The 19,914-nt window shown below is 49.5% G+C and overlaps 2 protein-coding genes across 2 annotated transcripts in view; both read right to left on the bottom strand.

Moving 5' to 3' along the window:
* Window positions 1–11,158: 11,158 nt before the first annotated feature.
* LOC115084786 lies at window positions 11,159–15,531 on the bottom strand. Its single transcript, XM_029590079.1, has 2 exons — window positions 12,368–15,531; window positions 11,159–12,113 (listed from the first exon to the last, which is right to left on the bottom strand). The coding sequence occupies exon 1, from the start codon at window positions 15,091–15,093 to the stop codon at window positions 13,165–13,167; it is 1,929 nt and encodes a 642-aa protein (XP_029445939.1). The 5' UTR covers window positions 15,094–15,531; the 3' UTR covers window positions 11,159–12,113; window positions 12,368–13,164.
* Window positions 15,532–18,565: 3,034 nt separating this feature from the next.
* Window positions 18,566–19,914, bottom strand: part of LOC115084785 (butyrophilin subfamily 1 member A1-like) — a 38,643-nt gene continuing 37,294 nt past the window's right edge. Inside the window, exon 9 of the mRNA XM_029590077.1 lies at window positions 18,566–19,796. Coding sequence (XP_029445937.1) covers window positions 19,252–19,796 — 545 coding nt within the window. The 3' untranslated portion in view covers window positions 18,566–19,251. The remainder of the gene's footprint in view (window positions 19,797–19,914) is intronic.

The following is a 19,914-nucleotide window of genomic DNA, read 5'->3' as shown; positions in this document are numbered from 1 at the left end:
AAACTCTTGGCTACCCTGCATTTCATGGCAAGCGGCTCTTTCCAATCCACAGTAGCTATTGTGCGAGGGATGTCCCAAAGCACCTTTTCACGATGTCTGGACCAGGTCATTGAAGCAGTTATAGACCGCATGCCTCAATACATACACTTTCCTCGCAACAGGCAGGACTTGATGGACTTGAAGTGCGGTTTCTATGCATTTGCCCACTTTCCTAATGTCATTGGAGCTATTGACTGCACTCATGTGGCCATCATTCCACCCCATCGGAGGGAAGAGACGTACCACAACAGAAAGCTCTTCCACTCCCTCAACGTGCAAGTGGTCTGTTATGCGGGAATGCAGATCCTCGCAATGATGGCCAGGTTCCTGGGAGCAGCGCATGATTCCTTTATTCTCAGACAATCTGTTCTGTTTCACAAATTTGAGGCCGGCCTGTACGGTGATGGTTGGCTTGAAGGTAAGAGACACTTTTCCAGATATGTTCCATCTCTGTTATGTGTATTTCTGTAATGCCCCACAAATGGGATGCTTACGCCTGTCAGGATACAGTGAAATACACCCATCACACCAGGCCTCTATGCTTCATACTGTATCCTTTAGTGGCGGAATGGCTGTTGCTCCTAAGCTGTTGCTATGGCCTGCCAACGTGCAGTTTCACAGCAGCCACAGAATGGATAATATGAAGGGGCTGTATGGTGCATGCATTGCTTACTTCATTTCATTAGTTGACAACCTCCATGTATCAACTCTTGCAAGGGTTACTGCCATTGTCAATGGTGAATATTTCACTGTGATGTAAGGTGTGCTCACTTCCAGAGGTGTACCAGAGGTCATGAGGTTTATGATCCTTCTCACACCTTTGGACCACTAACATTCAGCTGTGCACATTCAGGGGCTGCCTGGTTACCCATATATGTAATTGTGAATCGGTACCTACATAAAACGTAATGTTGAGCAGATATGTCCCTGAACAGTGACAGGAGTAATTAATGCCTATGCTCTTACCACAGGTATTGAATCTTGAACGATAGTGAGGTCTCTTAGCAGCCACATACACATGGTGACATTAGTGTGGTTGGTTAGGAAGCCTAGTCATGCTATACCTCCAAATAGCAGCACATCTGCTGTAGGCAAAAGCAAACAGGTAGTACCCAGAGTCAGGTGTTAAGAAACACCAATGTGCTTGCTGATCTTATATAGTTGTACAGGATGTAGTGGTGACATACACACATTGTTGCATTCGTGCCTGTTCTCACCCTCGTTCCACACTCTCTACCTTTGTGGCGACTCCCTTCGGGTCTGACGGACAGATGCTGCCACGGCTTCTCCTTGCCTCTTCTCCCCGGAATCTCCGGGCTGGCTTGACACTGCGGATCCGCCATGTTTCTGATGATGTAAGAGCGCGCGCAAGCTCCAGACTTTGTACCAGTAAGGGCGCGAACCTCGTGGATGTCCCCCCATAGTGACATCATCCGCTTCCAACTTAAAAGGTCTTTGCTTGCAACTACGAATCGAGTTAGCATGGGGAAATCTTTCTCCGCTCCTCTGCCTCTACAAACTTACCTGGGGTATATAGTCTCCAGTCAGGGATTCCGTATGGATCCGCAAAAGCTAAAGGCCATCCGGGAGTGGTACAGACCGGCTGGGAAGAATGTTAAGGCTGACGCCCTGTCACGGGTCTTTGAGTCCATGGAAGAATCCGAGGAGCCACAGTTCATAATTGAGCCATCCCATATCCTGTTGTCGGCCACTATGACCATCCAGCCTGGAAAGACACTAGTTCCGCCGCGTTGGCGGAAACAAGCCCTGGCATGGGCTCACGACTCACGCTGCTCCGGTCACCCTGGACAATCCCGGACCTTACAGACCCTGCGCCGGTACTACTGGTGGCCGACGATTAATAAAGATGTCCGGGCGTATGTGGAGTCCTGCCAGACGTATTCCCGCCACAAGAGGATCCCTGGTTCAGTTCCAGGCTTACTTCAACCCTTACTGGTGCCCTCAGAACCCTGGACCCATGTGGCAACTGACTTCGTGGTGGACCTGCCACTATCCAGCGGCAACACAGTGATCTAGGTGGTCATCAACCGTTTTAGTAAAATGGCGCACTTTGTACCATTGCCAGGATTGCCGTCCGCTCCACAGCTGGCCCAGCTGTTCGTCCAGCATATCTTCTGGCTACACGGCCTGCCCAAAAGTATCCTGTCAGATCGAGGGCCTCAATTTACTGCCAAATTCTGGAGGGCCCTCTGTCAGAAGTTTGACGTCACGTTAGATTATACGTCAGTTTATCACCCACAGACCAATGGTCTCGCGGAGCGAACCAACCAGACATTGAAGCAGTTCCTCCGCATCTACGTTAATGAGAAGCAAGATGACTGGGCTAGCTTGCTACCTTGGGCCGAATTCGCTCTTAACTCCCATCTCTCCGCGGCTACTGGATCTTCCCCGTTCCAAATAGTGTATGGGAAACAGCCGCGTCCACCTCTGCCCGTGCCCATCGCAGTGCCATCCCCGGTAGCCCAGCTCTCTGCCGAAGAACTACACCGCCTGTGGGTATCCACACAATGCACCCTGATCAAGGCCAGTCAGGCGGCAAAGAGGTATGCTGACCAACGAAGAAGGCCTTACCCACTTTTCCGGCCAGGCCAAAAAGTTTGGTTGAGCACGCAATTCATCCGCCTGAAGCTACCATCAGCGCGTCTAGCCCTGCGATTCATCGGGCCGTTTCCCATCATCTGGCAGGTGGGTGAAGTCTCATACCAGCTTCGTCTTCCCCCGTCCCTCAAGATACACAACACCTTTCATGTATCTCTCTCATGAAGCCTCTAGTACTGTCATGGCCTTCCAGCACGCCTCCGACTCCTCAACCAGTTGCCTCCGAGGATGACCTCACCTATCAGGTCCGGGAGGTTTTAGATGTGTGGAAGCATCGAAAGAAGTGGGAGTACCTGTTAGCGTGGGAAGGCTTTGGTCCCGAGGAGAACTCCTGGGAGCCTTTGGCTAACATCCTGGACCGGAATCTGCTGGAGCAGTTCCACAAGGACCATCCGGCTAAACCCAGGCCTCCGGGGAGGCACCCTAAAGAGGGGGGGTACTGTTGTGCTCCACGGCCGTGGATGGCGACCCGCTGCGGGAATCCCAGGGGGGGACCCCGACACTAGGCCCTCGCTCCAGCATGAGCCCCCCATGCTGATCGCCACAGGAAGAGCCACCCCTGCTCCTTCCTCACAGCGTCCAGCATTTTCCTCGTGAAGGAAATTCAAGATGGCCGCCGCCATCTTTAGGCGTGAGGCCAAGCCCCCTTCCTAGACTTAAAGGGACCTTATCCCTTTAACCAGCTGCACCTGTGCCTAATCAGCCTGAGCAGGAGAAGTATAAAGGAAGGCTTCCTCTGCTCATTCCTCGACTTGGCAACGTCCTCCAACGTGGTCTAGTCTGCTTGCTTCGGTGAGTTCTTGAGCTTGGATTCTGCGTCCTGTTTCGTCTTGGTGTTCCTATTTCCTGACTTTGGATTGGCTTATGGTGATTCTCTAGTTCCTGACTTCAAATTGGCAAGCGGTGATTCTCTGGTGCACGACTTCGGACTGGTGAGCGACGACCCTCTGGCACTCGACCTAGGACTCCTTCAAGACCATTGACTCCAAGGGCCCACCTAAGTCCCAGCGGCCCGGGTCCCTAAGGGCTCCTCCGGGGGGGACCGCGGGCTTCCAGGGTGAAGCTCCAGTCAGCCCTTGCACCAACGTCTGACCTCTCACAGGTCCACCTAAGTCCCAGTGGTCTGGATCCCTATGGGCTCCTCCTGGGGGGGATCACAGACTTCCAGGGATGAAGACTCATCTCCTCTTCCCATCCCTTCTTCTGTCTCCACCACCACTTCAGTCTCCAGTGCCAAGGGTCAGCTTGTCCCATCTTCTGCTCTGCCTCGCCACCCGACGAGAGAACCTACAGATCCTCCGAAAGGTTATACCATCCTCCTGTCGGCCAAGGGTTTACAAGCCTGAGCATAACAAGAATGGAGTTTCTTGGGATTCAGGGTGAGAAAACAAAGGGTTCTGAAGCTGATTAATCTTTAGAATTAAAGCGGTAAGAAGAAATGTAAAAAAGCTAATTGTATTACAGAGGTTGCAGGCACTTCTAGCTTTGAAGCAGCATGGCTGAGACTGACTAACAGTCTTGGAGAGTGATTACAGGAAACATCCCCACAAGCTGGGGCTAGAGGGCGAAATCCAATGGTAGCGAGCCTAGGATCCATGTGACACGGGGGGGGGGGGGGGGCATGAAGTGCAGTCCCTTGAGCCAATAAGGCACTTAAGAAGACTCAAGTTAGATTGAGAGGGCATACAAGCTCTTCCCAGAGAGAGAAGGCAAAGGGGGAGGGAACTTCTCTTAAGGGCAAAGTTCCCCTTAAAGGCAAGGCTCACAGGCTATTTTCATGGGTTACAAAGTAAGGACTGCACTAGACACAGTTAAACTGCAATATATATAACAGATGCCAACATGTACCCACTGCTGGGGACAGAACACTCCCCATCTGGATTCACAAGATTCCACTATATCAGTTCTTATATCATTATGCAACAGTGCAAAGTCCATTGTAACTGGATCTTTCGACGTTCAAGGGAATTCCCGATCATCTCGGCTGTCCAATCGTCCAGGCGATAGGCGATATCTTCTTCACAGGATTTCACCAAGCTGAAACAAAAGACAGGCAACACAAAGAGAGAAAGAGTCTTTGGTGTGGGCAAGGGTCCACAAAGTTCAAGTTTCTTCATGCGGCATGAGGAGTACCACCTCATTGTTGGGCCTGTAGAAGATCTTGGATCGCCACTTGCTTCGATGCTGGAGAGTCAGTAAGTACTCTTTCTTCCGATGGATCCGGAGAGAGTTGGCAAACTGTTGGACTTGTTTCCTTCGCCGCCTGTAAAGCTCCCCGCAGTCAAATTTCCACATGGCGCAGGAATGTTCATAGTCTTTTGCATTGAAGTCATGACAGATGCAGTGTTCAACTCTTTACGGGTTCCTACAAAGTCGGTTCCACAGTCGGAGCGGGTCTGGGTGGCTGAACCCCAGAGTTGAGCATATACATGGAACCTTCTTGTCTGGTTGTAGATGTAGCTCAGTACTACTTTGCTGTCCATGTGAAGATGGACGGCATAAATTCGAATGTCCGTTTCGGCTGTCGTTAACTCCACTGTTTCCACTGCTAGCGCCTCTCCACACAATTCTAGAAGTGGTATGGTGTGGTTAGGCTGTGGTGCTAGCTTGGCTTTGCCGAAGATGAAGTCTACACACACTGTTCCTTCTGTGTCTGTCACTCTCAAAAAGGCTACCGCAGTTACGGCCTTCACAGATGTGTCTGAGAAGATGCAGATCTCCTTGCGTCTGGCTGTATTGAGTGGTGTTGGAACATGGGTGCGTAGTATGTGGAACTGTTCCAGCGCTTTTAGGGGGCTCTTCCATTTTTCCCATTCTGGCTTCCTTGCTTGAGGTAGTAGGGTATCCCACTCGGTAGCACTTGATGAAAGCTCTCTTAACAAGGCTCTTCCTTGTATCATGGCTGGAGTCACAAACCCCAGTGGATCGTGCAGGCTGTTGACTGTGGACGGGATGCCTCGGTGAGTGTGCGGTTTACCTTGGGTCAAGACTTGGGATATGAAGATGTCTCTCTTTGGATCCCAATTCAACTCAAGGCTTCATTGGAGAGGAGGTGTGTCCACTCTCAGGTCCGAGTTCTCTGAATCTTTAGCATAATCCTCTGAAGAAGTTGCCTTTGTTACTTCAGGACTGTCGGAGGCTATTTCGTGGAGCCTTAGACTGGCGCTTGCCAGTATTGCTTCCTCTGCATTGGGTAAGGACCTTAGCTCATCATCTATGTAGAAGTCCTTTTCCACGAGGCGTCTGGCATCTGCATTGTACTCTTTAGCTCCTTCTTGGGCTGTCCTTCTGAGCCTGGGCGTGGCCACTGCAGGCAATGGACTATTATTCTCTACCGAAAGGGTAGGTTTGTCATCATCCTTGGCGACTTGAAGCACTGGGTCCCCTAGATGTTCCTCTGCATCTAATGGGGGGGGGGGGGGGGGACGACGATCCGACTGGTAGCTGAAATGAGATTCTGTTCTTCGCAGCTTAGGATCTTCTTGGTGCTTAGGTGATTAGGACATGGTTTAAATAGGATAGGATTTATATCCTCTGAGACATTCGTGGCGTATGCCTGAACGCTTGGTCTCCCTGTTCGATTCAAGCCAACTTCGCTGACTATCATCCATTCCAAGGCGAGTCAGTAAGAGTAGGGACCGGCTGTTGGGCCATCACGTATCTCCAAGACCTTGGTCAATGCTGGTGCGTCTCTGCCCAATAGCAGCAGGATTTCTGCTTCCGGGTCTATTGGTGGGAGCTGGTGCATTATGGACTTTAGATGAAAATGGTACCGAGTGGCTTCTGGTGTGGGAATTTCATCTCTGTTATCAGGCATCTGGTTGCACTCGACGAGCATGAGCAAGTTTGACTTGTTGCTGCCATCTATCGCCTCTATCACATATCCGCCTGCTCTCCTCCCTGTCACTCGGGTGACCCCTGAGCAAGTTTGGAGGTTGTACAGAGAGTGGTGGTGAAGGATACCAAACAAGACGAAGAATTCCGGCCTTGCCAGGGATCTGTTGCTCTGCTCATCTATGATGACATACATTTTGACTGCCTTCTCAGGTGACTCTTCGGGATACACTCTGGCCAAGCATATTTTTGTGCAGGATTTCCTGTCGCTGTTTCTCCCATACACTTGTGTATTGTGGTGGGTGTGGCACCCCTAGTGGCAGGTCCTTGGGGTGACTTCAGGCTTGGAGGCTTCCTCTCAAGGACTGCTGCAGCAGATTCCTTTGTAGCCAAGTCAACACTGAAGTTTCTCCTGCGAGTAATGCTGACAGTGTAACCTTTAGGCAAGGAAGCTATTGGTTAAAGTTACTTATATGCAGCTCAATACAGTAAAGAGGGGCCCCAGTTACCCTGCTCCTAACCCACTTTCTACTCACTTTTCGGCCGCGTTAGTCCAACCCGCGATACACTATCCCCTTTAACCCATTCTTACCGCCTCTTTAAATCACTGGGTAACCCCTTCCGCACGCGGCATGTATATGAGATGTAAACGATCGAATTAGCTATTCCCTCCCATACAGTAATGCGCACCCCGACTATCGCTATTTTACCCTGCCATTTTGCCCCGCATTTAACCTGCTAACTTATCGCCTATCCTTACCCCTGCGTTAGAGGCAGGGTAATGGTAGACGGCAAACTTTCCCCCAAAAGGAAACCTCTAAAAACCTAAAATCCCCTCTTCCCCTCCTCCCGAAGTGACTCGACATTACTTTTTGTTGCTTTCTTACCTTTTGTTGCTTTCATCTCCTTCCCTTCTCTGCCGTCCTCCGGAGGGGGCAGCCGGCGGTGAAAGCGGCTCACAGTGGTCGTCCCCCCCCCCCCCGCGCAGGTCCTGGTTCTCCTGGCTCGGCAACAGCAACAGCAGTACAATGGCCACCAATTAAAGCAACTTGTCCAGTCTGGCACAAGTTTCCATATCCATTCCCCCTTGTATTCACATTCTCCACCTGCAGCCACAGCTAGGGCTCCATCCACTCCAATCCTTCCTTCCTTCCTGGCTCGGCCAAATTGTAAAGCGGCTTGCAGCGTTCCCCCCCGCGCAGGTCCCGGTTCTCCTGGCTCGGCGTGAGGTGAGAGCCCACTGTTCTGTGCCCTCTCCGGCACGAGCGGAGCGAAGTGTTCTTTCATTGACCTGAGCGCCCGTCGATTTGGGTGCTCTAGCCAATGAAAGCACATAGACGGGCGCGCGTGACACATGCCGTGACGTCACGCGCGCCCGTCTATGTGCTTTCATTGGCTGAAGCGCCCAAATCGACAGGCGCTCCGGCTAATGAAAGCACATAGATGGGCGCACGTGATGCACGCCGTGACGTCATGCGCGCCCGTCTATGTGCTTTCATTGGCTGGAGCGCCCAAATCGACGGGCGCTCCAGCCAATGAAAGCACGCCCGTCTATGTGCTTTCATTAGCCGGAGCGCCCGTCGATTTGGGCGCTCCAGCCAATGAAAGCACATAGACGGGCGTGCGTGACATCACGGTGTGCGTCTATGTGCTTTCATTGGCCGGAGCACCCACATCGACGGGCACTCCGGCCAATGAAAGAACGCTTCGCTCCGCTCGTGCCGGAGAGGGCACAGAACAGTGGACTCTCACCTCACGCCGAGCCAGGAGAACCGGGACCTGCGCAGGGGGGGGGGGGGGGGAACGCTGCAAGCCGCTTCACAATTTGGCTGAGCCAGGAAAGAAGGAAGGATTGGGGTGGATGGAGCCCTAGCTGTGGCTGCAGGTGGAGAATGTGAATACAAGGGGAATGGATATGGAAACTTGTGCCAGACTGGACAAGTTGCTTAAATTGGTGGCCATTGTACTGCTGTTGCTGTTGCCGAGCCAGGAGAACCGGGACCTGCGCGGGAGGGACCGCTGCGAGCCGCTTTCGCCGCCGGCTGCTCCCTCTGGAGGGCGGCAAGAAGGGAAGGGGCTGAAAAGCAACAAAAGATAAGTTGGCACATGTCGAGCCGCTTCGGTTGGAGGGGATTTTCGGTTTTTAGGTTTTCATGGGTTAAAGTTGGGATTCACTTCCTGGTGCCTGTCATTTCAAATGTCATTTGAAATGACATTTGAAATGACAGGTACCAGCGCACCCAGGATACTGTATAGGCAGGGCCGGCGGAAGCACTAGGCGAACTAGGCGGTCGCCTAGGGCGCCAGCTTCCCGGGGGCGGCACTGCCCCGGTAAAATTAAGAGAGCCGCGCTCAGCCGCTGCCCCGGTAAAATGAAAAGAGCTGCATTACGCCACCGCCCCCCCCCCCCCTGATAAAAATAAAAGAGCCGCTGCCGGCAGCCCGCCCCAAAAGACCCATCTGACCTCCCCCAGCGGTTCGCGTGCTCCCGGTCTCTCCCGCTGCTCTTTCTTCCCTGCTGCCGTTGCCGCCGGGCTATCAGCACGTTCAAGCCCAGCGGGAACGGCAGCGGTGTAAAAAAAAAACAAAAAGCTGTGGCATCCGCGGCTGCCCTTTTCTTCCTCCCGCCCCCCCCCCCCCCCCCTGACCTGGAACAGGAAGTGATGCGCGGGAAGGAGAAAGAGCCGTGCCACATGAAAAAAATAGCGGCGACAGCAGCATCGGCCCCGAGCAATTGAAGCAGCCGCTAATCGGGAAAGGAGTCAGCAGCACGAGCCTCCCGCGGCTGATGGGATTCTTCTTTCTTGGCCTGCGGGGGCTGGAGGAGGAGGTGGTGCAGCTACCATTTGTGCTGGGGGGGGGGGGGGAGAGGAAGTGAGAGAGAGAAGCAGCCAGCCTGCCTGTGTGTGATTGAGAGAATGTATTTGATCGAGAGCATGTGTGTGTGATTGAGAGAAACTGGTCAGAGAGCTGATATATATGTATATGTGAGAGACAATGAAAGTGACTGCTCAAGGAGATGACTGATGTGTGAGAGTGTGAGACAGTCAGGGATGTGACTGTGTGTGTGTGTGTGTGTGTGTGTGTGTGTGAAAGAGAGAAAAAGCATGGAAGTGAGAACTCTGGGTATGTGAGAAAGCATGGGAGTAAGAAGCCTGGTGTTGTGGGGGTGTATGTGAAAGAAAGCAATGGAGTGAGAAGCCTGATTATGTGAGAGAGAGCATGGGAGTGGGAAGCCTGTGTGTGTGTGCATGTATGAGAGAGAGACTGGTTGGTAAGGTGACGGTGTGACTGGTGTGTATGTGAATGTGAGAGAGAGAGAATGTGATTCAGGGAATGAGAAGCCTGTGCACCTGGAGAGCGAGCATGGAAATGAGAGAGAGACTGGTGTATGTGTGTGTGTGTAACAGAGAGAAAGTGATTATGGGAATGAGAAGTCTGTGCATGTGAAGAGAGTGAGCATGGGAGTGAGAACCTGGGTGGGTGTGAGACACAGCATGGAAGGGAGAAGCCTGTATATGTAAGACAGAACAGGTGACTGGTGTGTGTTTGTGTGTATGTGAGAGAGAGAAAGAAAGTGATTATGGGAATGAGAAGCCTGTGCATGTGAAGAGTGAGCATGGGAGTGAGAAAGCTGGGAGTGTGTGAGATACAGCATGGGAGTGAGAAGCCTGTATATCTGAAAGAGAACATGGGAGTGGGAAGCCTGTATGTGTGTATGCATGAGAGAGATCAGGTGACTGGTGTGTGTGTTTGTGTATGTGTGTGAGAGAAAGAAAGTGATTATGGGAATGAGAAGCCTGTGCATGTGGAGAGAACAAGCATGAGAGTGAGAGACTGGTGAGTGTGTGTGAGAAAGAGAAAGTGATTATGAGAGTGAGAAGCCCATATATGTAAGTAGAACACGGGAGTGGGAAGCCTGTGTGTGTGTGTGTATGGCATGAGAGAAACTGTTCAGGAAGGTGACTGGTGTGTGTGTCAAAGACTGTTTGGGAGATGATTGGTGTGTGAGAGACAGAAACTGGTCATGGGGGCATGACTGGTATGGTGTGTGTGTGTGAGAGACATGGGCCTTAAGGAAGAGGACCATGAGTATAGAGCTTAGCCACTACTGCTGCTTCTGGTGTGTACTACAGCCTGCATGGAAGAGGAGTAGGAGAGCTGCTGGAGGGGGTAAGTAAAGATGGCTTTTTAAGTTTATTTTTCTTGATTGACTGCCATTTTAATTATTTAATATTATGTGATGTGTCTGCTTTTTTTGTTTGAGCAACAAGTATAGCTTTGGTTTATGTTTATGTTTATTTATTTTTATTTATTTATTTATAAAAGTTTCTATACCGTCGATAAGACAAATCATCTCAATGGTTTACATGGCATAAAAATGTCAAATAAGTGTTCTGTTATAAATACAGACTTCGTTATTTTCATTAATGCACAATGTAAGTTAATTGTGGGTGGAGCGGCATAGCTGACGTTTCGCCTAGGGCGCCTAATACCCTTGCACCGGCCCTGTGTATAGGCGCTGTATTAAGCGCCTATACAGTAAAATGGGTTGCGCGGGCCTAACGCTTCGCAGACGCGGCTTGCATTTGCAAGCAATTTAAATAGAGTATCGAGCAGTATGTGATCAGAACTGTGTATGCGGCAAACGAGGGTGCGCCCGGCACTGCCGCACTCTTTCTAACGCGGCCTTACTGTATCGACCCGATAGGAAGGCCCTCATAAAGCTAGGGAATTGAGACTGATCTGTACTCATTCCCTACTGGAGTTCGGAGTCACCTTCCCGGCATAGCACCCATTTGCCATAACTTAAAATAAGATATTACACCCAGGCAGTAGCTTCATATAGGGCTCTGAAGTTTATTGAAACCAACTTCACAGAAGAGATGTCACACACAACATATAAGTATTGCCTGAAATACATTTCCCCCAATCAATGTGACCTTGGGTTTTCCTCCCCCCTTTTAAACCAAGGATTTGTTAACATAAAACAACCAGCTCCTTCCCTGTGCTCTACTAGGCTTTCCTTCAACATAGCTGCAGGCACAGCTGGTTTAATGCAACCGTAACTCCTAATTCTCCCAACTATAAAGCAGTACTGAAAAACCCCATTAAAAGAGAGAGACTCCCTAGGCTAGCTACATGGCCCTAATTACAATTCTCCACAGCTGCCATAGTTTATTACAACAACCCTTTTTTCCCAGCTACTAGCTCTGCCATGGTGCTGTTAATTCCCCAAAACATTTCCTTTTCTTCCTAACGATTCTTACTTGGTTCCCAACCCACCACCCAACCACCAAAATAAGTGCTCTCAATATTTAAATAAAACATTCTACCTTTGCTCCTTCAGTAAGAGACCTAGGCGCTCTAATTAACCCATAACAGTGCTAGAAACTCTTATTCAACAAACTGCTGCCCAGAAGTGAAAAAGGAAAGAGATTTCTTAGAGCTGACTTAGTTTTAGAATAAAGGTGTGCCTGGGCACTGTTCTCCTTCTGCCTCAGCCTCTCCAACCTCCTCGCCTTCCACCGCCTCTTTGTTTCCCTGCCCCCAACCCTTCCTGGGGCTGTCTACCAGGGCATCTGGGAAATGTAGTTTCCTTTTACTTCCTGCAACATAACCTTCACACCAACATCTAAGCAGTGAGGCGATTTCCCTCCCCTTTCCCACTTCTCCTGCTCAAGGCTCATGAGCTCTGGCATCCTTGCAGCTAGTCACGCATACCACCTGTGACTTTGCTTCAGTCCTCCTTTGCGTACCCTGTGGGATGCAGGATTGCATCAGTTGGTGTTCATTGTTTTGGGGGGGGGGGGGGGGGGCGGCTAATTCGCCTTTCTCCCCGATTCGTTTTGTTCTGGGCTGAAATAGGCATAACCTTCACACCAACATCTAAGCAGTGAGGCGATTTCCCTCCCCTTTCCCACTTCTCCTGCTCAAGGCTCATGAGCTCCGGCATCCTTGCAGCTAGTCACGCATACCACCTGTGACTTTGCTTCAGTCCTCCATTGCGTACCCTGTGGGATGCAGGGTCGCATCACTTGGTGTTCATTGTTTTGTGGGGGGGCTGCTAGTTCGCCTTCCTCTCCGATTCGTTTTGTTCTGGGCTGAAATAGGCATAACCTTCACACCTTAAGGAAAACACCCAAAGTTTTACAGCACAGAGACTCACCTCTGGCTCAAATCACCACAGTATATTTGGGGATCACTTCAGGTTCTGACGTTTGCTCGTCCTTCTCCTCCCCACCATGGTCTGGGCTGGGCTGTAAGGTTCCCGAAGGGTGAAATCTTGTTCCATCAGGGTGCAGGACACTATCGTGTTGGTCACTCCCACATTCTGAACACTTAATGGCTATTTCACATTCCTTTAATTCTTTACTTTTTCAACAGTTCGTTGCGCTCCTTCAAAGGTTTCCCTTTGAATTCTCGGCACTTTCTGAGTGGGTGAGGTTTTTTGTCTATTGGGCACTGCCGATTTGGATCTTCTGCCCTATCCATATTGGGAAGTTGGTCTGATGTAGATGCTGCAGGCGACACTTCTGTTTTGTGTACAGAAATGGGCTTCCTGCTGCCTCCATGCTCCTTGGTTGGCCTTTCGCCCACTCGGTGGCTGATTCTGTGAATCTCATGTGTGCTGTATGAGAAGCTAGGGTCGTTCCTGCACCTTGCTAAGTCTCATATGAAATTTGCGAAGACATGGAAAGATGGGTACTCTTTGTTGTCTTCTTTGTACTGTGCACCATGAGATGCCCATTTATCTTGTATATCACTTGGCAGTTTATTTATGATGGAGTTCATGCCTCGTGATGTGTCCAAAAGGTTGAGACCTGGATAAATTAGTTTAGCCTTCACTGTCTCCAACTCTTGGAGGAGATCTTCCAGTTCTTGTAACTTTTGGTTATCCTTTCTGAATATTTCTGGAAAGTTTTCCATTTCCTTGAACCACGCATTCTCTATGGCGACTGGGTCCCCATAATATCGCTCAAGTCTCTCCCACACCTCTTTTAGCGCTGTAGGAGGATCCTCTGGGTGGATGATTTTTAATCTTCTCACGTGTTCGACCGATTCACGTCCCAACCATTTCATCATAAAGTTCATCTCTTCCTGCGGGGTCAATCTCATATTCTTCACAGCATCTTGGAAGTCAGATTTCCATGCCCTGTAACTCTTAGGGTGGTCGTTGAACTCGTAGAGCCCTGCAGTTATGAATTCCCGGTGAGTCATGTACCTTGCTAAGTCTTCTCTTTCTGAAGACTCATCCTGAAAGGTGGCAGGCCTTGCTGGGCGGATGTCCTGTGTTTGACTATGCACATCACTCCTGTTGTGCATTGGCTCGGGTTGTAGTTGGTCAACTGTCTCCTGTTTAGGCTCGGGGTGTTCAGCTGAGGCCCCTCCTGAGTGTGGCTGCCCAGTTTTCTCTCGTTCCTGATGCCCACGGGACATTGGGATCCATGGTTGCATGAGAGTGTCTGTTTTGGGGCGTGTGCCTAGTGCATAAGTTAACTGCCATGCGTCAGTGCGATTTAGAGCTGATGGATCGCTGCCATGGAGTTTGGTATTCATGGCAATTTGCGGTTCAGGTCTGATTCCTTTGTTCAAGGCAGCTATCTGTGAGGGGAGGCGTGCTCCCTCCTGGTGCAAGGGTTGCTTTGGGGGAGGTGGCGTTTTGACGCTGGCGTGAGTTAGAGGGTGAGCCATGACATAGTTCAGCATTTGCTGGGCCGTGTCCTGCTGGGCCATGAAGCTGAGTGGGTCCCCCTCATCGCCGTGGTTCTGGGCCACACCAAATACTTTGATTTGGGCTTCAAGGATCGCTGCTTCTCTTTTCTGCCACAACAAATCCAGGGTGATCTCTCGTTCAGCCTTTTGGCTCTCTTCAGCAGCAGCTGTAACGGCAGCTGTGGCCATAGCTGTGGCAGCAGCCGCCTTCTGTTGTTCCTCTATTCGGAGCCCTTCTCTTTTAAGGGCTGCTTCTTCTTCATCGTACTGTATGCGTGCTATAGCTGCTTGGGACTCTGCTCTCTTTTGGAGAATGATAGAGCTGAGTTGAGAGCGGCTCGAGTGCCTTGACCCGTGTGACTTTGCGGACCTTGATGTACCCTTAGAGGCGTGAGAGTGCTGAGAGCCTGTCTCGCTCATTGGGTAATCTATTTCTGCACTGTTAATGGTGTCCATTACCATTTCCTGGCATATTTGGTACAAATTCTGTTGCCGGCCTCTTTCTTCGAGGCTCTCTGTAGTGTTGGTTCGTGTTAAGAACTCAACATATTCCTCTGTAATGAGCTGGTAGGTTTTGAAATGAAGCCTCACCTGCTCTACATGGTACTTGAGGTTGGTGGGTCTTTCTGTGACCTTCTCTCTGGCCTGCTTAATCCTATGCCACTCCCTTTCTATATTGTGGTCATGCCCTTGTTTGTTTTTCTCATACATCTCCACACCTTTCTCTGATGGCGTGTGTGCGTAGTCTTTTTGATTTACTGCCTTCATTTCTCCCTTCGAGGTTCTCCCTTCCTTGCTCTGAGTCATTTCCTGGTTCCATGGTTTCAAGTGTTTCAAGTGTTCAAGCTGGTTTGAAGTGTTTTGCTTTGAAGCTACTTCGGCCATGTGGGTAGCAAACACTTTTTATTTCAGCTACTGAGTTAAAGGGAATAAACTTTGAACAGCTTCAGAAACAGGACCAGGCTAATTAACACTTTGTTGCCTCGGACTCTCTGTTCCCTGGCCTTGGTGTGGGCGGGAATCTGGTATCTATGACAACTGATTGCTTTCCACTTCCTGCCTGCTGAAGCGTAGTGGAGAGGGGAGGGCTTCTGCCTTTTGGCGGCAAGGTGTGTAACAAAGGGATGGGGGAGGAGCAGAGCAGCTTTCATTCTGTCCTTTCAATCTCGTCCTCCCAAGTGATGTGTACTCAGTTGAATTCAGTCTTTTTTTTTTTTTATTCAGTTCAATTCCACATACTCACCAGCGTTTTGCTTCAGAATCCTTTAATAATTCTTAATGAAATCTTCAAACTTATTCAGTTCTTATTGTTAGTTTTTTGCTGCTCAGTCAGTAAAGTCGGCAGAGCTCCGGTTACTATGACAACTGATTGCTCTCTGCCTGTAGCAGTGGTAGAGGGAAATTTGAATAGGCTTAAGTACTGTCATTAAGCCTTTTGTTCCCAGCCTGAAATTTTTCCCGCCACGAGCTCAAGTTACACAAAGCCAAATGCTTCTTTACTGCTCCTAGTATCCTTTGCTTACAGTATAGGCTGACTTTTAAATCTGCTTTCGCTTCTTAAATGCCTTGCAGACTCAAAGTTAGTTCTGAAGTGTAAATCTTTACAATCTAGGGTTTCTTATGCTTGGTTTTTCCCACACTGAGGGCATGAGAGGTTCATTCAAATGCAAGGCAGTCTTTAATGATTTCCATTCAATGCAAGCCTTTCTGTAGCACCGCTGTGTTGAAATTGCTGTTTCATTGTACTGCATACAGTTCTTTTAAATGTTTTCAGTTCCATCAAGTTTCACAGACTGTACAAATGAATTTTACTGAGTTTCTACTTGCTGGTTTCTCACTTGCTATTATCTTCTGTATGATTTGAGCTTTTACTTTCAAACCACTGGCGAGCTTTTCTGCAACTTTCTGTATGATACAGCTTTTTACTTGCTGTTATCTAATTAGCTTTTTTACTGTGCTGGCTCAGTAAGAAACACCTGGGGTTCCCTCTTCCAGATTGCTAACTTTCCTTCCCAATCAGTCTTCAGGCAAGATTTTTTGTTTGAAATTGTTGCATTCAAGCCTATTCTCACCCTCACTCTACCCTCTGTACCTTGTGGCGACTCCCTTCGGGTCAGACGGACAGATGCTGCTGCGGCTTCTCCTCACCTCTTCTTCCTGGAATCCCTAGGCTGGCGTGACGCCACGGATCCACCTTGTTCCTGATGACGTAAGGGCACTTGCGCGTGCGCTCCAGCCTTTGTACCGGCAAGGACGCGAACCTCGGGTCATCTCCCCGTAGTGACGTCATTCGCTTCCAACATAAAAGGTCTTTTGATTGCTACTTTAAATCGAGTGAGCAAGGGCAAGGGTAGGAACCCCTTCCTTGCAACTCTCGGGGAACCCTTTCTCCGCTGCTGTGCCTCTACCAACTCACCTAGGGGTACCCGCTCCTTGGGGGCCCTGGTCTCTCTCTTCTTGATTTCAGATTGCTGACGGGATCCGGTACTCGCTCCTCGAGGGCCTATGTTCCCGAATACTCAGAAGACTCCTAATGCCTGGAGGCAATCGCAGACATGAACACAGTGAGTCCTATTACAGACAGGGACTGGTACTCGCTCCACGAGAGCCCATGCTCTTAATCTCTAAGACTCCCTTCAGTCTAAGACGTTATCGCAGGTATGGAGATCGTGAGTTACCATTGCAGATTGCAGACTGGACTGGTACTTGTTTCACGAGGGCCTATGTTCCTAACACCCTTTTTCAGACTCTCTTCTTCCTCAGAAGATATCGCTTACTTATATCTTATGGATTCCTATTACAGATAGGAACTGGCACTCGCTCCACGAGGGCCTATGTTCCTAAATCTCTCCTAGCCTCTCTCCTATTCCAGAAGCCATCCCATACACAATGGGATGTGTATGGGATGCCTATACAGACTGCCTATAGGAACCAATACTTGCCTGCGGCTCCTGTTCCTGAATACTGAAGACTCTCTATTGCATAAGAAGACATTACAGATTTCCACTATTGTGAGTGTATCATCTACCACTGGTTATGTCCAGCATATCCTGTCTACTCACTACCTATAGTCTCTCCTTACAGCTCAGCAACTCAGAGATTGTATTTCCAGTATCTGAAGGACTTCAGCCCTGCTGGGCACATTAGTACACTACTGCCACCTCTGGTGGCTCTATTTCCAGTCTAATAAAAGAATTATCTGTGTTTGTCTCAATACTCCAGCCTAGCCAGTGGTCCCTCTCAGGATCTTCACTTGAGGGCACTGTCATCTGCCATCAGCCCAGGGATTCACTATTTCTACTAAGTGTTACTCCTTACACTAATAGAGCGGTAGTATCATTTGCCACTCTGTGGGAGCCAACCCACATCAGACCATTACTCCTCTCTCTATGAAGGCTGATCCATAGCAGATAGCTAACTCCCAATGTGGATCATATAGGTTGCTGGCTCCTCCTTCTACAGGAACAAAGCATAACAGAGTGCTAACTACTTCCCTCTGGGGGAACAGTACACTAAGAGATTGCTCTCTCCTCCTCCTACAGGAGCCAACCCTATCCGATTGCTAGCTCCTCCCCTCAGGAAGAGCTGATCAACACCAGATTGCTCATTCCACCCTCCTGGCGCGGTGAGCGCTAACAGAAATTATTTATTGTACAGATAATTTTCCATTATTTACAATTGTCGCAATCCAAACATGTAGCCCCAGGCAGAGATCCTGTAGCTGGAGTAGGTAGGAGGGAGGAGAATGGAGTTTCTTGAGATTCAGGGTGAGAAGACAAAGGGTTCTGAAGCTTATTAATCTTTAGAATTAAAGCGGTAAGAAGAAATGTAAAAAAGCTAATTGTATTACAGAGGTTGCAGGCACTTCTAGCTTTGAAGCAGCATGGCTGAGACTGACTAACAGTCTTGGAGAGTGATTACAGGAAATGTCCCCACAAGCTGGGGCTAGAGGGCAAGATCCAATGGTAATGAGACTAGGATCCATGTGACATGGGGGGGGGGGGGGGCAAGAAGGGCAGTCCCTTGAGCCAATAAGGCACTTAAGAAGACAAGTTAGATTGAGAGGGCATACAAGCTCTTCCCAGAGAGAGAAGGCAAAGGGGGAGGGAACTTCTCTTAAGGGCAAAGTTCCCCTTAAAGGCAAGGGTCACAGGCTTTTATCATGTGTTACAAAGTAAGGACTGCACTAGACACCTTAAACTGCAATGTATATACAGATGCCAACATGTACCCACTGCTGGGGACAGAACAGTGTGTGTGACAGAGAATGAGAGAATGTGTGTGTCATTTTCTGAGACAGCAAGGGAGTGCCTGTGTATGTGACCCCCTCCCCCCCCCCCCCCCCCCCCCCACACACACACACACACTTTCCCCACCAAGCTTAGGCTCACCAGTGATGCTGACACCTCTGTGTAACAATATAGTTTTAGCTACTTTTCACCCAATCTGGACATTTTTCACAGTGAACATAAGAACATAAGAACATAAGAAAATGCCATACTGGGTCAGACCAAGGGTCCATCAAGCCCAGCATCCTGTTTCCAACAGTGGCCAATCCAGGTCATAGGAACCTGGCAAGTACCCAAAAACTAAGTCTATTCCATGAATCTAATGACTTTCTTCACGTAGGTGTTGGCGACACTACATAGGTGATGGAACAGGGTGGGCCATTCAGGCCCTAGCCCAACCCTGCCCTCAGGCAGAAAAAAGACCCTAGCAGTTTTCTAGCATCAAGTATTTTGTTGGTAGGTCTGGGAATGAATAATTCTAATCTATGATTTATACAAAGCGTATTTATAAGAAAGAATGACGTTAACTGTAGACATAAATTATGACATTGACAGCAGGGTCAAAAGTAGATTGGCCTCCCTTAACCAGAAAGGCATTCAGCTGTCCCTGGGATGTCTCGTTTAGGCAACTGTTCTAGGTTACAGACAGACACATGGACAGACAAGGTGTACATCTAAGGCATTCTTTTCACTTTGTAGAACATGTCTGAAAATCAATTCATAGCTGCAATATAACAACCGGAGCCCGGCTTTCTCATTCCCAGGTTGGCACGGGGCGGATACTCAGAGCTCCGGCATTTTTACCTTCTGCTTTGAAACCCGTATAGAAATAGGGCCGGAGTTTCTCAGTGAAGGTGTGGGTGAAGGTGAAGAGATGAGATTTCTCATCTGCATCGTAAAATGAGACCTTTCCTGCCTGATAGTCCAGGAGGATCCCCACTGCCTGGGGTCTCACTCTCAGGGAGAGCCGGGACCAGGAGGAGGTGCAGGCCCAGTATTTATCTCCCTTCCTCCGGCACACTGCCCAGTATCCATTCCAAGGTGTTAGTGTGATCCGTACCTTCCTGTTCACAGAATCTTTACAAACCCCCAAATCCCACTCAGTCTTGTTTCCCACCTCCACCTCCCAATAATGTCTCCCTGAGGTGAAGTCCTCATGCCCCAGCACACAGGGTTCAAGATCAAATCTCTGGGGAGAGTAAGGCAGGTTCAGGCTTGTGTATCCAACTCTGACGCTTTTCCTATCCTCAGACAGGACGAGGTAAGGATGAGCAGTCTCAGGATCCAGAGTCACATCCACTATAGGGAGGAGACACATTAATAAACATGAGCACACATTTCTCATTGGCTCCTCCTACATCCACCTCTAATCCTCATTCAATGCTTCCTCACTCATGATCATTAAGAAAAGCTCTGC

The sequence above is a fragment of the Rhinatrema bivittatum genome, chromosome 2, assembly GCF_901001135.1.
Source record: "Rhinatrema bivittatum chromosome 2, aRhiBiv1.1, whole genome shotgun sequence".
Taxonomy (NCBI): Eukaryota; Metazoa; Chordata; class Amphibia; order Gymnophiona; family Rhinatrematidae; genus Rhinatrema; species Rhinatrema bivittatum.
This window is presented reverse-complemented; position numbering and strand designations above follow the sequence as displayed.

What these genes read in the sequence shown, in the direction of transcription:
- LOC115084786 (XM_029590079.1), bottom strand. Translation starts at nt 15,093, where the DNA reads ATGGCCGAAGTAGCTTCAAAGCAAAACACTTCAAACCAGCTTGAACAC.